The sequence below is a fragment of the Pipistrellus hanaki genome (genome assembly GCF_964339955.1).
Source record: "Pipistrellus hanaki genome assembly, chromosome: 1".
Lineage (NCBI taxonomy): Eukaryota > Metazoa > Chordata > Mammalia > Chiroptera > Vespertilionidae > Pipistrellus > Pipistrellus hanaki.
The window spans coordinates 170,257,154-170,273,273 of record NC_140503.1 but is presented as its reverse complement, the minus strand read 5'-3'; the positions used below and the strand labels follow the sequence as shown (position 1 = coordinate 170,273,273).

The following is a 16,120-nucleotide window of genomic DNA, read 5'->3' as shown; positions in this document are numbered from 1 at the left end:
ACCTGTCCTTTAAAAACAGCATCCATTTAACTCAAATTTTAAAAGGACAAAAAAATCAGAAATAATTGACTTATAACAGATTAATAAATTGGTCACATTAACCTCAAAATGTCACAGAAACTTAAAGAAAATGTTATAGTGGGCAAAAAATGAATATCAGAGGGCTTCTATTGATATTTGTTGAGAGTATGGCAGTGACTGAGTTTTCATTGCCATTTAAGAGGCCAGGGAACCAGTCAAACAGTTAATTATGCACTGAGTTCATTTTCTCAATAACAACATAAAGGTAACCCGAAGAATCATTCTGAGGATAAAATTAGATGACATAGAGCCGTGGTCAGCAAACTGTGGTTCACGAGCCACATACAGCTCTTTGGCCCCTTGAGTGTGGCTCTTCCACAAAATACCACGGCCTGGGTGAGTCTATTTTGAAAAAGTGGCATTAGAAGAAGTTTAAGTTTAAAAAATGTGGCTCTCAAAAGAAATTTCAATTGTTGAACTATTGATATTTGGCTCTGTTGACTAATGAGTTTGCCCACCACTGACATAGAGGAATCACATGACAAGTGAATAATGTTCAGTATCAACATCATCATCATTAAATCAGATACCTCAAATTGGCTACTATGTTCATTCAGGTTCTACAGAAGCAGACTCCAAGATGAGATTTAAAGGTATAAGGTATTTATTAGAAAAAACAACTGTGAAAGAAAATGGGGCAGGAGCCCAAGAAGCCTGAGAGAGCCATCAGACTCTGACTCAGGTCTAACCTGTGTGGAGGAAAGGAGGTGGGAAGGAAGATTGCATAGATAATAAATATATAATGAAGGTGTGGTGCTAAGAAATTTTCAGTAAAGCTGATGGGAGTCCTCAAGTCAGTCACCCATCAGAGGAGTCCTGGGTCTCCCAGGCTTTGGTCTCTATTAGTATCCGTACCCTCTCAGTCAGCATTAGCTGGGAGCAGCCCATTACCTCATATACACACAGTGGTGGGTACCAGAGCCACAGGTCAAATACGCTCCCTGCAAAGAATCAAGAGGCTCCTTTCAGAGCTGCCTCCTCTGCGTTGCTTCCTTAGTGTTTCCTTGCTAAATTATTGACTAAAACAAGCTAACAGGAATGCTTTTATCTTTCTTCAGTAACTCTCATTTAAGAGCCACCAGCTACTCTAGATTTGTATTGAATGAGTTAATACTTAAAACATTGATTGATGCTTGCTTACCTAATGGTGAATACTAAACTGTTATTAATATGAGGATCTTTGAGTTTAACTGAACTTCTGAAAGAAGGTCACAGGATTATGTGTGAGGTGCTCTTCTAGCTGGCATCTAATGAGGCAATGTGGTCACAAAATCTTTTCCTATGAGGTAGGCAAAAAAAAAAAAAAAAAAAAAAAAAAAAAAAAAAAACAAGGCAAAGATGAGGAGACTGAGAGGAGCCTCTCCAGAAACTCTCCCCACGAAAGTTCTTATCACAAGAAACAGAATTGCTTGTAATTGTATGAAGTGAGAGATGTTAACCAAACTTAGGAACACTGTGTTTGTCGTGAGGGACCTTGCCTTTTTATTTAATTTTAGTTTTGTATCACATAGCTACCTCAGTAAATGTATGAAGTCAGTGATCAATGAATAATCACATCATACTTATAAACTATGCATAAGTAATCAATTATATTTAACTTACAACAAAGTTAACACAAACTCTTTTCCAATAAATTATTTCACACAGGTATATGCTTAAAAATCTATTTAATTGTCCAAACTACGCTAGAGAATACATATTGTGGAATACGTATTTCATTAGATCCAGTTACAACATTGATGATTTCCAATAGGAATTTCTTACACTACCAGGATTGTTTTTTTTTTTAATTTTATCGAAAAAAAAAATGTATCATCTGCTACCAAATCTGTGTTATGTCAAAACAAATTTTTCAATTCTGCATTTAATTATGTCACTTTCAGCTCACTGGTTTCATAAATATTACAGATTCAATTTTAATTATTTTTTAAATATTTCTAAAACATGTTTCCTAATCACTTTTTTAATGAAGAGTTATAATTGACTTGTGTTTGCATATCACTTTCCTCTACACGTCTTACATTTTTTCAAAGAGAATAGCATGGAATGTGCAAAAGCTCTGGCTCTCCAAGGCAAAGCAAAAAATAAAATAAAAGAAACTACAAAAAACACCCACAAAATTTACTTCTGTATCCTGATTTTTAACCTTCAGTTTTGTTTTCTCTCCTTGTCTATTTTTTTAAATGTTAGAAATGATTTTATTAACATAGACCCTTTCAGGCGAGGGCAATAAGAGATTCAACACTTAGATGTGAACATACAATATTTAAGAGTTGAGAAGTAATTAACTAATAAAAATAATGTGACTATTTTAATTACTTGGAGGCTAGAGCTTTACATTATCAAAATATTGTGGTTTCAAATTCTTTGGTAATAAATTTGTTAACTTTCTGGATCAAAATGGAGAGCCTTTCAAGGTAAGCTGTGCAGTCAACAATGAATTAGTCAGGATAGCAGGACTCCGGGGTCAAGGCTGTTTCCACCATTACGGTCTTACCACCATAGGAAAATGGGACCTTATTTGTATAGCACTTGTTTCTGTCATAGGCGTAGCAGGTTTCATTGTCTTCATCACAGATATTGCTCTGGGTGGCAGTAAACACTTGGTTTCCCAGCTCCACTTCTGTAGTATCACATTTTTTACAGCTGAAAAACAAATCTATGCATTAGGCAATCCCCATCAAATGTTGTATCCAAAATCAACCTGTTCTTTGCAGTGCTCTACAATGTTGAATGGTTTATGGGATTTTTTTTCAACCTTTAATATAAAAATTAATTGAAAGTAAGTAATATGATTAATAATATACTATTGCTTTGCCTATACTGTATAACAATTTCTACTCTGTTAGATTAATTGACAATTATGTATTGGAATTAAATAAGTTATTTATGATGACAAAGAAGGAAGAATATTTTTAAAGAAATTGTTTGATACTGAATTCTGTAGTTTAAAAACCACAAACACCTACATGTTAATATGCCTGAAATCCAATAACTGAACTATTAAAACAAATCAGCCCTTCCTGTACTAATGGCAAGTATTTCTTTGTTAGAATAAACTTACAGCTAACTTTTATCTGCGATTACATTTTATCAATTTATGGTACCCAATAATTAGCATGGAAATTAATGTATTCAAAAATTAAAATTATATTGATAAATGTTTAGACCCAAAAATATTTTCTAAAACATTCTTACTAACAAGTTAATTTGTAAAGTTGTTAACTTGCATATATATGTATAGTAGTATGAAGGAAAATCTCTTACACGTCAGACAAATTGTACACAAATTTGGTTCTCAATGGCGAGGTGGGATCAGAGATATTCTCCCTGTTGTTAATAGGAACACTAAAAAAGAGAAAAACAAGTCAAAATGATGAAACTAACAGATATTGCTATTTTTTGGTAATAGGTATATTGCTAGGGCAGTAATTTTCATTTGGGCATTTAGTGAATTTAGCACTCTAAAAGAGTCTATGCTGATGCTCATACTCAGATTTCACAGTAATTTGCTATAATTTAAGCATTTCCCATTCAAAATAAACCTCACAACAACTCCTCTCTCAGTGATGTTTGCTCACTTGGCAAATCCGTTTTTCCCTTCAGCAATGAGCTCAAGTTTTACCCTCTCTATGACCTCTATGATAACTTAGATCCCATCTCCACCCCTCAATAAACTCCTTCCTCTCCAGTCTTATTAAGCGCATCTATCTTTATTATAACAATCACCGAATCATAGTTGCTTGAGGCATAACTGCTTCCCTAGACTACATAGTTCCTTGATGCAAAAACAGTTATGTATTCCCAGTGCCTCACTACATGTGTAGTATGTGGAATATGTTCAATATTTGTAGATGGACAGCTATTATTATCCACAATTTTGAAATGCATAAATTATAAATTAGAGAGCTTAGCAACCTATCCAAGATCACACAACTACTAAGTAGTAAAGCTGTTGCTGGAATCCAAATCTCTTGATTTGGTGATTGCCATGAAAAATTAGATAATGCTAATCAACTAGTTCAGGTGATCTTCTCAACTTGTACATTTTTTTATCTATGTCATCATTCTCCTCACAAGCACTCATCTCTACCAAAAGATTTTTTTTAAAAACCTGTGTTTTCTAACTCAGTGTTTAGCAATAATATTTATATAAATATCTAAGCAAAAACCTGGATAACATCCCTGAGTCCTCCCTTTCTGTCATGACCTATATTTAATCCCATGTCACAGTTCAATTGTGAAATCCATCCACTTGGTTCAGGACACTGCCTCTTCTCTCCTAGCAATGCCTTCCTTCAATCTTGACCCCTATAAGTGCATTGGCTACATTATTGTCAAAATGGCCTTTCTAAAATACAAGCCTAATTTCCTTCTCTGCTTAAAACCGAGTGTCTCGCCAAAACTGGTTTGGCTCAGTGGATAGAACGTTGGCCTGCAAACTGAAAGATCCCAAGTTTGATTCCGGTCAAGGGCATGTGCCTTGATTGCGGCACATCCCAAGTGGGAGGTATACAAAAGGCAGTTGATCGATGGCTCTCTCTCATCGATGTTTCTGACTCTCTATCCCTCTCTCTTCCTCTCTGTAAAAAAATCAATAAAATATATTTTTTTAAAAAAACAGCACCGAGTGTCTCCCAGAAATACCAGGGTATCATTAATGGCATGCTGTCACTCTCCAGCCTCATCTCTCACCATGCCACCCTCTTTACACTACATGCCAGCTCTGAACAACAGCTGACAATCCCATAAACTTACCAGGCTTTTCTCATCATCATGTTTTAATAACAAAAACAAATTTACTAAGCACTTACAGTGTACCTGGTACTATGCTAAATATATTAAATGATGATCTCATGTACTCCTTATAGCAACTCTGATTCCTTTTCCTAGAATGATCCTTCCTCACTTATCAAGCCTGTCATTCCCCCAAACATTTACCCAATTAATTCCCATTCATCCAGCTAGCAGCCACTACTTACTCCAAACATTCTTCCTATTTCCATTGCCACTCTCCACCAGCCTACAAGGATTGGACTGGGTGCCCTCTAACATCCTCTGGCTATTCCTGTCATCATAGCATTTACAATGCTGTACTGTAATTGCCTTTTTACCTGTTTACAGTTCCCTACTCGACTGTAAGTTCTCCAACAGTCCCCAACTCTAATCCTCAGTGGCATTTAGTAGCACTCAATAAATATTTGTTGAATGAATGAATGGATCTATTCTTTATTGGCTTGAAAGGTTCTAGTAATATGAGAAAGGGCTTTAAATATTGATAGGATATTGATAGGGAATAAACATGTATGAATGTCTGCTTTGGGTCAAACAGTGTTCTAGACACTTTTACATATTATCACATTTAATTCTCACAACTCTATAAAGTACATGTATACTAGTATATCTACATACATATACTGTATCCCTCTTCTACAGCTTAGGAGACAGGCTCAAATTAGTCAAGTAATTTACCCAAAGTCATATTGCTAGGAAGTGATGGAGTTGGGAATAATGACATGGCAATAATAATAGAACTTTTAGAAATGAGATCAGAGAACCATTAATACACATCAGGCAAAGTGGATGAAGTAACTGAATTATCTGAATTCAGGAAAAAAAAATATAAAAAGAATGGTCATAGAAAAAAAAAAGATGAATTAGAGAATTATAGAGTGCCATTTTAAAAATCTGAAGATTTAAACATAAGATATACACTCCTCCTCTTCAATGAATGCCATCCATCCCTTCAAGTTGCATGCTTCTCCAGCTGTTCTCTCTCTAACAGGGAGCTGAGTGGTATAGAGTCTGAATGGTTTGAGAAAACCTGCCAGAGGAAGTGATGTCTAAGCTAAGACATGCAGGTTGAGGAGAAGTTAACGAGGCTAAGAAGTGTGGGAGAAAGGGTTCTTCAAGCAAAAGAACAACATGCAAAAATAGAAGAGGAAGAAAGCAGTGTGAGTGGGGAATAATAAGGGCACTACATTATTTCTGGATTTTCAAACATAAAGTGGAAAAAGGTGTCAATGGAAGAGCTTGAGAGTTATGCTCAGTGGTTAAGCCGAGGCATTTGTAATTCATCACAGTAACAATGTTGGGCAAACCAAGGTATTTTAAGAAGTTTAATAACAATCAGCGGAAAAGGAGACATATGTAAAATTTTAATCAATTTTTTAATTAGAAAAAAGTATAGTAACAAAGAAAATTGGCCTGTAGTTTAGGTGGATTAATAAAAGCAAATACTTTTTGAAACTTTGCCAGGAACTATTCATTCTCTAAAAATAATAGGTCTCAATTTATCTTTGAGTAGCTCCATGAGATATATACTATTTCCCCCTATTTAAAGATGAGCAAGTTGCCCTGGTCGGTTTGGCTCTGTGGATAGAGCATTGGCCTGTGGGCTGCAGGATTCCAGGTTTGGCTCCTGGTCAGGGCACATGCCTGGGTTGCAGGCTAGATCCTCAGTAGAGGGGTGTGCATGAGGCAGCCCATGATGACTCTCTCATCATTGATGTTTCTAACTCTCTCCCTCTCCCATCCTCTCTGGAATCAATAAAAACATATATTAAAAAAAAAAAGATGAGCAAGTTGAAGTTTATAGAGTAGTTAAGTAACTTGTATACAAGAACACAACCAGTGACCCAACCAGAACTTTAAACAAAATTTTAAAAACATTCTATTGGATATTGCGTTGTTTCAGAAAGAGGTACCTAATTGTTAGGAAAGTATTCAAGGCAGAAGTGTTCACAAGGAAGACTTTACTGATTGGGTCCAATAGGAATCTCATTTATTAAATATTATTAGCATTTTGGCAAATTAAACGTCAAGACTCATAACTTATAATTTGGACTACATGTGAAGAGAAATGAATATCTGGAGTCCAATGGACAAGTGAAGACTAAATCACATTAGTCAATTTGATTAGTCTGCCTTCCTTTATCTCTATGCCACCACTTGAATACTATGTAACATACTCTGTAGTTCAGATGTGGTACAAAATAAAGCTTTTAGTGTTATCTCAAGTTTCATTTTGAATTGATCAAGAGCAACTAAAAGTTCCGAAGCAAACAGAAATAACTCCATATACACAGGGCATATTGAGGACGAGATCTGAACCTTCAGTTATTATCATCTGATCCAGCTGACTGGTTTTAGATTGTGTGGGAACCTTGTTCCTGCTCCCAACTTGTGCATAATTGACTCAGGTCCATTAACTAGATTCAGTCTCATGTCCGGTGCTACATATCACAAAGAGGAGCAAGACATAGTTATTACCTTCAAACAATGATTGATATGACAGAGTATCTCTGCTTATAACATGAAGAAATGAAATATAAAATACCACATACATAATCCTGATGTTCCTCTCCACAATGTCTTCAGAAGGATCATCGGGAGAAGGGTAGACCCTAGAATTAACCTGGACACACTTGCATTTGTTGTTCGCAAGAACGGTCCCTTCATCTTCGTCTTGGGCTGGAAAGATACAAGATGTTAAGAAGAAATGGACCTGGGGGATGGTAAGGGCTGGGAGGAGGGAGATAGAAGGGGAGGAAATGGGAGATATCATAATACTATCAACAATAAAAAATACATATTTTAAAAGAAGAAGGAGAAACAGGAATGAAAAACTACTGAACAACTTTGGTTTGAGTTAATCTTATTTCCTGCTGGGGGGAAAAAATCAGTTTTATGGTTGATCAATTTCAGCTTTCTCCATTTGTTCTCCTTCCAAATCTAAAATAGCTGAATAGAATCCCACAGCGTAATGAAGGACACCCAATGTACTCCAAAAGGAATTTTCTTCTTCCCTTGGACCAGGCCAGAGACACCTAAGCATTCTGGTTTTAATCCAATGCTTTAATAGAGCAGAGCTCTCTGAATGATGTAGCCTTGTAAACATGAGTAACAGATGCCAAAATAAAAGAGAAAACAAAAATCTAGATTGGATTTCTCTCAGACCAAAGCATTCCATTAAAAAATGAACAAAAATTAACATTAGCCTTTGTAAACCCAGTGTGAAATGCCACATCCTTCACTGAACTCCCCTTTATATACATATTGTAGCTTGTTACATTGCATTAGAGCGGAGCACAGATACATTTTCCCCAAAAATAACCTTACTTTACGATTTTTAAGTATTCTCCACTACAATCTTCTTAAACTTAATTATATTCTTTTTTTTTTTGTAGTAACTATCAGGTTATTATGATATAAGATCCAATCAAATAAAATAGCAGGTGCTATATTAATATTTCTCATAAGAATTATTTTTAAAGTTATAGTATATATCGATATAAAATGTTACAAATTTGCAAAAACAATTCAGAAAATATTGATTAAATATATATTTAATTTAATGTGCCCAAATGCAAAAAAAATAATAAATGAATAAATTCACAGGTGACCATAAAAGCCTTAACTCTGAGTATCAACATTTATTGTCTAATCTAAATATTAGACAAAGAAGTCTGGTAAGTGTTGCAAAGAATAAGTAAAGAAAATGTACTAATATATGGACTTGATCAGTTAACAGATATTTGAAGAGCTTTAATAGTGCTAATTAAATAAAAATGTTAAATATATTTTATTCCTATAATTTTAGGAATTTCCTCACATCAAGCCTCAATTGAAAAAAACAACAACACAAAAATTTAGCACATAAAGTTATAAAGGTTAAGTGATTAGGATAGATATCTCTGTTACTGGAAGCCTAATTATTCCAGAAATGATCTCACAGCTGAGAGGACCTAATTGCAGTATTTCAGTCTTGGTGATAATAATTATTACAAAAACATTTTAAGATCATTATTATCATACTTATAATCGTTTTAAATTTTTTATAATATTACTCATAACTTCTTAAATCTTCTGATAAAAGTCTGTATGGCACTGGAGAAGAAACATTATGACGTCAATTTAAGATCATCATATAATTCTGCTTAACATTTTGAAGAGTAAGATGAATAAAATGGTGTCCTTTTCCCTACCGCTGTATTCACGAAATGCTTTCTCAATAAAATACAAATGAGCCAGAAATAACTGACCAAAAAAAATTAAATCAAATATGTGAGTTGACAATTAAGTCTTAAGTAGTCTGTATTTTATTTATGCCATACAGTTTATTTTCTTACCTGAAACACAGGAAAAAACTAACATTTCTGTTGTTATAGAAAAATATTAGGCAGCCTACATAACTACTAGAAAATGTACAAATACTTTCAATTCACCAAGACTTATAAGATTCAACATTCTCTCTCACTGACAGGTAGCATTTTCCCTAACAAATCTATTTTTAAGGATTGTGCCTTACTTTATTCGAAGAGCAACTGAGATATAGTAGGTGCTCAATAAATATTTGTTAAATTTAATTTAACTCAGTTCAAACTAATAATAAAATAGATTTAACAACACATACTACGTATGAACAAATTAATTTACTAAAAGTTGATTCTCTTATACAGGAAAAATAAGATAGTAGTTAAGAGTATGGGTCAGCCAAAACTGATTTGGCTCAGTAGATAGAGCATCAGCCTGCGGACTGAAAGGTCCTGGATTCAATTCTGGTCAAGGGCATGTACCTTGGTTGCGGACACATCCCCAGGGGGGGGTGTGCAGGAGGCAGCTGATCGATGATTCTCTCTCATCGATGTTTCTAACTCTCTATCCCTCTCTCTTCCTCTCTGGAAAAAATCAATAAAATATATTTTTTTAAAGAGTGTGGGTCAGAGGGTCAGAGGGACTGGGTTCTATCTACTACAATGTTTGCTGTGTGAGCTTAGGTAAGATATTTGGCCTCTCTAAATCTCAATGGGCTCGACTATATGTAGAAATTACAATAACACCTATCCTCAAATGGTTGCTGTGAGAATTAAATAGAATGGTGTATGTAAAGTAGTTATCATAATGCCTAGAACCTAATATGTGCTCAATAAATGACAGCTCATATGTGTATATGTATGGGTATGTTTATAAATATGTATAGATACCTGTACTATACATGTTTTACTGCTATCTTTATATTATAAATATTAGAAATTCATTATTTTTAATGCTAAATTAGTATGAAATATATTTAAAGGATTATTCTTAATTATATCATACTCAGTCTTGAAATAAGAATAAAGTCAGTTTTAGAAACAATTCAGCCAAGTTATATCATACTAATCATGTGCTAATTATTAAAAACTGTACTTCGATATTCAGAATGTACTCCATTTTCTACAGTACTTTGAAGGGTAAATACATAAAATAACCAAAGTTTGGTGATCAAGTTATAGGCCCCATAAAACATTAAACATTGTTAATAAATCTGTAGGCCCAGACCCAGAAAAGTTATTTGAACTAATATTAGTCTGTCTTGGGAAATAAAATTCCATTGGAGTCTATGTTGTATTTAAAGCAATTATTGCTTCATTTCCCTGAATACTAATTTAAGACACTTAAGAGAACTACTGATTTTTTAAGATTCAATATGGATATTTATATAAGTTCAGCTATCATTACTTATCCAGAAATAAATATTTTCTTATTCTCTAGTTTATAGTACTCAAACAAATAAGAGATAAAGAACTATAATGAAAAAAAAAGAACTATAATGAGTCTTGCCTGCATAAAGATCACTGCCTATATAAAGATTAAGACATGTTAGAGAAAAGTAGCCAGCTAGTTGGCCAACCAAAGCACAAGCATTAATGTTTAGAGCTGAAGAACAGATCTGTGCTGCATTTTTTCCCTTTTATCTGGGTTTATTTTCAAAATATCACATACCTGTCACAAGAACAGCCTTAACAAAAATGGCCAGGACTCCCCAGAAAAGCAAATGCTTCTTCATCTTGCCTTCACTTCTTTTGAAAACTGGAGCTAAAACCATCAGGGTTAAGGTGTGTGCGCTATAAGGAGTGTGCAAATGATGTTGCTTCTGCTTTCTTAAAATAACGCTCCAGGTTAACAAACTAAAGCCAATCACAACTGCGGCTAAAGTCTGAAATTTTCATGCTGCACTGCAAAGAAATGTATGGCTTAGATTTATGTTTTCTTCCAAAGCATCCCCCAAAAGTCATCTTGATGCAATCACTTTTTATTTTACATTTACTCTAATTAATGCAGAAGACTAATAATAATTTCAAAGAGTCCATTAAAGTTAAATAAAGTTAACATTATTCCCTAGACAAAAAAGTTTTCAAATATATATGATATTTGTTGGGCTTGGAACAATAAATAAGAGAGGATAAATGAGCATGTTGGTTACATTTACATGCAACATCAAATATATGTTACTTTTCTGAGTTCTCCCATTTTTTAAGTCTCCTAGAATTTTGAGAGGCACTAAAGAAATACTTCAGGATCATAAGTAGGCAAGCAGATTTAATAGCTGGCAGTAGAAAATAGCAGAATGAAAGCTATAAAGTCTAGCACATTGTTCTCCTTCAATAATATGTGTTGAAAGTCTAGCAAGAACCAAGTGTCGGGCTCTAGAGCACACGATATTGCTATACTGTCAAACTACTTTCATTTTGATTTCCACTATCATAGCATTTAGAAACTAGTTGGGGTTAAGAAAATATACTGGATTCACATGAGCAATTACATCTAGTAGAAAAAGGAACATCTAAAGCACATTTTAGTAATGTGGTCAGGGTGTCAAAACAAATATTAACCACTTAAGAGCTCCTCATCGGTAACTGTAGTTTCTAAATGATTTATTCCATCACTCCAAAAAGGAGTAATTACAAGTTAGCTTGATACTTTTTACAAATTATTATGTCCTTGAAAATAAACACAAGACTAGTCTAGCTCCCCAAAACAATTGGAAAAATTCATGGGGATAAAGCTTCACAAAAGCTTTTTTTTTTTTTAATTCTAATTTTTTATTTAAAGAAACTAAGGAGACATTTTATGGTCTGACATGCATAGGATTAATTAAGAGATATGAAAAGCTTATTTTTTTAAAGTAAAGATTACTTGATTTATAAATATACTATATTTGGTGTTTATATTCTTTCAGTTTTATAGTTTTATCTTTCTATTATGTAAACTATGCATCTACAAAGATATTTTAATAAAAATAAAGTGTGAGATCCAAGTGGCACTTTTGCCACCAGAAGAGTAACCTAGACTTGCAATATAGTATCAGGACCAGGGTTTTGCAAAATGTGTTCAAGAGATCATTGTCCCTAGAATCACCTGTACTACTGATTTTTAAGATTCAATATGGGTATTATTATAAGTATAGCTATCAATACTTATCCAGTCAAAATATGGATTTTCTGGCTACATCCAACCAGAATTCCTGCAGATGTAACCTTGGAATACGTAACCATTAGAAAGCCTTCCAGTTGATTCTTACTTTATGTACATTAATATTTGAAAATTGGTAGAAGAGCAAGAAGCTAATAAAGGCAATTTGTTAAACAAATTTATTTTTACAATTCTGTGATATAGGCAAATTGTTTCATCTTTTTAGCACTAAGCAAATATACCTACGTATATACTGACTATTGTATAGTTACTAGAGGCCCAGTGCACAAAAATTTATGCACTGGGGGAGAAGGGGGCGGGGAGGGGGCCTAAGCCACGGTCTGGCCTCCCTCTGTGGGAGACAACCAGGCAGGCAGATCAGGGGATGGCCCCACCCCCATCACCCCACCCCTGCGCTGCTGCTGCTGCTGCTGCTGCTGCTGTTGGCTTCACTCTTTGGTAGGCGACCAGCCTGATCAGGTGAAGGCACCACCCCCATCACCCCACCACTGCCACCGCTGCCAGCCTCCCTCTGCTGGAGGCAACCAGGCAGCCCATCAGGGGATTGCGCTGGACAGCGCGGCCCCATCACACCACCACTGGTTGCTGCCATCTGCACCGCCCCCCATTGCTATCCCCTCCCTCTGCCCGCTGGCACGTGCCTCGGCTGGCCTGGCACCACCTGCACCCTAGCCTGCCCCCCACCGACTGGTCATTCTGCTGTTCGGTCAATTTGCATATTGTAGTTTTATTATATAGGATATAGATATATTATAATCAAATATATCTATATATTGGAGATATATATATATATATATATATATATTAGATCCCAGTCTAATTTTTAAACCATTTCATCTCCAGATTTTGTTCTTCCCATAAAAACTGTAAAATCTGAATAGTATAACCCTTTCTAAGCAAGGGAGCCAAGCAATTGGAAGCTTGGCTTCGTGTTCTAAATTTTTCACCAAAATGGTTTATTTTTATTTTTTCTTAAATATTTTTATTGACTTCAGAGATGAAGGGAGAGGGGGAGAGAGAGAGAATCATGAATGATGAGAGAGAATCATTGATCGGCTGTCTCCTGCACGCCCCACCCTGGGGATTGAGCCAGCAACCCAGGCATGTGCTCTGACTGGGAATCGAACCATGACCTCTGAGCCATGCCGGCCGGGCATGGTTTATTTTTACATTCATACAAAAGATTCTTACAGTCAGGGGTTCAGTGATAGACATATCTGAAACAAACCTTAAGGTAATTTAGTCTCACCTTCTTTACTTCCACTCAAGTTTTGTTTCAATTTCCTATGCAGCAGACAGTCTGAGTTCAGCACTTGTTTAAGAACCACCTGAAATAGGTCAATGCTTCACTTCCTCTGACACAGCTTATTATATTCGGTATACTCAAATCATGACAGAGACTTCATTCCCTTGGGAAATAGAGAACACACTCTCCTTGTTTCCCCCTCTTTGGTGATTCCTGTCTCCTGCTGAATTTTCCTCTATCCTCAGCCTTCTCTCTTCTCTCAACTCTCCCTAATTAATTTTAGCTGATCCCATGGCTATGAATATAGGACATGCTGTGACTTTCAAGTGGATAACTCTAGACTTTACCTTGCCCATTGAGCTCCAAACTCCTATATCCAACTTTGTGTTCATATCTCCACTTGGCTGCCTAAAATCTAAGCAGGAAAAACAGTAATCTTGATGAGAAAGCCACCCTCACACTACCTACCATTCCAATCTCTTTTTGTTTTCAATCTTCCTCAACCAATGGCTCCTATATCCACCCGGTTGCTCAACCCAAAACCTTCTTCTTTGATTCCCTTTTTTCCTCTCCACATTTAATTTGCCATCATGTCCTGTTGATTTTATTTCCAAAATCTATCCCAAACACATCTGATTCTCTCCATTTTCACTGCCACCCTAGTTCAAGTCCCCATCCTCTTTTTAAAGCTACTACAACAGCCTCAGCAATAAAAAGTGATCTTTCCTTTGCCCCAGTATTGGCAATTAGGACTCATAGCTGACTAACAATAAGAGCTAAGTACGGTACCCCAAATTCTAGTTCAATTTCCTCCAAGGCTTATTAACAAAAGGCAACAGAACTCAGCTTAGTGCCAACGCCCACCAACCCGCCTCTCCCTCCTCCAGTCTTTACAGCGGGAGTGCGGAACCTTTTCTCTGCTAAGGGCCATTTGGATATTTATGACATCATTCGCGGGCCACACTAAATTAACTTAAAAATTAGCCTGCTATATTTGGTCAAACATTTAATTAACTCACCTGAATGCATGGGCAGGGCCAGACAAAATGATTTCATGGACCTTATATGGCTCTCAGACCAGACCAGACCTTCCCCACTCCTAGTTTAGAGGATTTAGGAGAAAAAAGGAGAATGCCATCATAGGAGCTATTGAATTTGTGGAAATAGCCGGGACCGGTTTGGCTCAGTGGATAGAGTGTCGGCCTGCGCACTGAAACGTCCCGGGTTCGATTCCGGGCAAGGGCATGTACCTTGGTTGTGGGCACATCCCCAGTAGGGAGTGTGCAAGAGGCAGCTGATCGATGATTCTCTCTCATCGATGTTTCTAACTCTCTATCCCTCTCTCTTCCTCTCTGTGAAAAATCAATAAAAAAATATATTTTAAAAAAAATTTGTGGAAATAGTAGTGCTTGTGGTAAGAGAAGTCCCCCTTTTTACTATTGGGAGAGGGGAGGACAGGGTGCCCTTCTCTCCTCAAAGTCAAGTGAGGTAGAGATTCAAGAAAATAACTCAAAGAGATCAGAGACCCTGAAAAAATGGGAAATTGAGAAGCCATTTGAGGCTCGCCTCTCCTCAAGCTGGCCTGGATGGCTGGGCAGTCAACATCCGAGGCTTGCCTGGCCCTCAGGCCAGCCCTGGGCGTCTGGGGGGCTGAGGGGATTGGGGGATTCCGGAGCCAGGCCCACCTTGGGAAGGGACATGCCTTGCTGCACAACTGCCACCCAGGTGGGGCTGGGAGGACTAGACACTGCCATCTTGTGGCTGTGGGTGCCACCATCTTTGAGGGCGGGGCAGTCAATTAGCATATTCCCTCCTTATTGGCTATGGGCGCCACCATCTTTGTGGTGGTGTGAGGGTCAATTAGCGTATTTCCTCTTTATTAAATAAGATAATATTATAATAAACTAAGGGCCCAGTGTACAAATTCATGCACCGTGAAAGGCACAGGGGCGAGTCTCTGTCCATCCTCCCGTCCCACCTGGCCCCTCCCACTGTGGCCCCCCAGTCCCATGTCTTCCGGCAGCGCTGCTCCCACTGCTGCAGCTCCCACACACTGACAGTGCTGACCTCACTCCCACCCGCTGGAGGGGCGCAGAGCAATTGGGGCCAGTGCCAGCAGCAGGTGTGAGTGGCAGCTGCTACCCCAATCACCCCTCAGGAGCAAGGAGAGGAAGAGATGCCCTCAGGGGCAATCAGGGCCAGCAGCTGCCGCTAGCACCCACTGATGGCGCCAAGCGATCAGGACCAGCCCCGGCACTGGCAGCAGATGTGAGCGGCGGGCCTGGCACCAGCTGCGGGTGTGAGTGGGGACAGCGCTGGCAGTGGGTACAAGAGGCGGCTGCCAGCCACAATCTCCCCTCAGAAGCAGGGGGAGGTAGAGAAGCCCTGAGGGGTGACTGGGGCCAGCAGCCACCACTCGCACCCTCGGATGGCGCCAAGCGATCAAGACTGGCTCTGGGTGCTGGCAGTGGGAGCAAGCAGTGGCTCCGGCACCGGCAGCACATGGGAGGAAAGAATTTTCAGTAACCACCAGAG

The 16,120-nt window shown here is 37.4% G+C and overlaps 1 protein-coding gene across 1 annotated transcript; it reads right to left on the bottom strand.

Annotated features, from left to right (window-relative positions):
• Nucleotides 1-1,731: 1,731 nt before the first annotated feature.
• Nucleotides 1,732-11,120, bottom strand: JCHAIN (joining chain of multimeric IgA and IgM). Its single transcript, XM_084890457.1, has 4 exons — nucleotides 10,849-11,120; nucleotides 7,428-7,554; nucleotides 3,349-3,429; nucleotides 1,732-2,727 (listed from the first exon to the last, which is right to left on the bottom strand). The coding sequence occupies exons 1-4, from the start codon at nucleotides 10,949-10,951 to the stop codon at nucleotides 2,523-2,525; spliced, it is 516 nt and encodes a 171-aa protein (XP_084746583.1). The 5' UTR covers nucleotides 10,952-11,120; the 3' UTR covers nucleotides 1,732-2,522.
• Nucleotides 11,121-16,120: the final 5,000 nt, after the last annotated feature.

What these genes read in the sequence shown, in the direction of transcription:
- JCHAIN (XM_084890457.1), bottom strand. Translation starts at nt 10,951, where the DNA reads ATGGTTTTAGCTCCAGTTTTCAAAAGAAGTGAAGGCAAGATGAAGAAG. An exon ending in TAAGGCTGTTCTTGTGACAG is followed by an intron (nt 7,555 to 10,848) that starts GTATGTGATATT and finishes GTATCTTTCCAG; the next exon opens with CCCAAGACGAAGATGAAGGG. An exon ending in GAGAGGAACATCAGGATTAT is followed by an intron (nt 3,430 to 7,427) that starts GTATGTGGTATT and finishes TCTCTTTTTTAG; the next exon opens with TGTTCCTATTAACAACAGGG.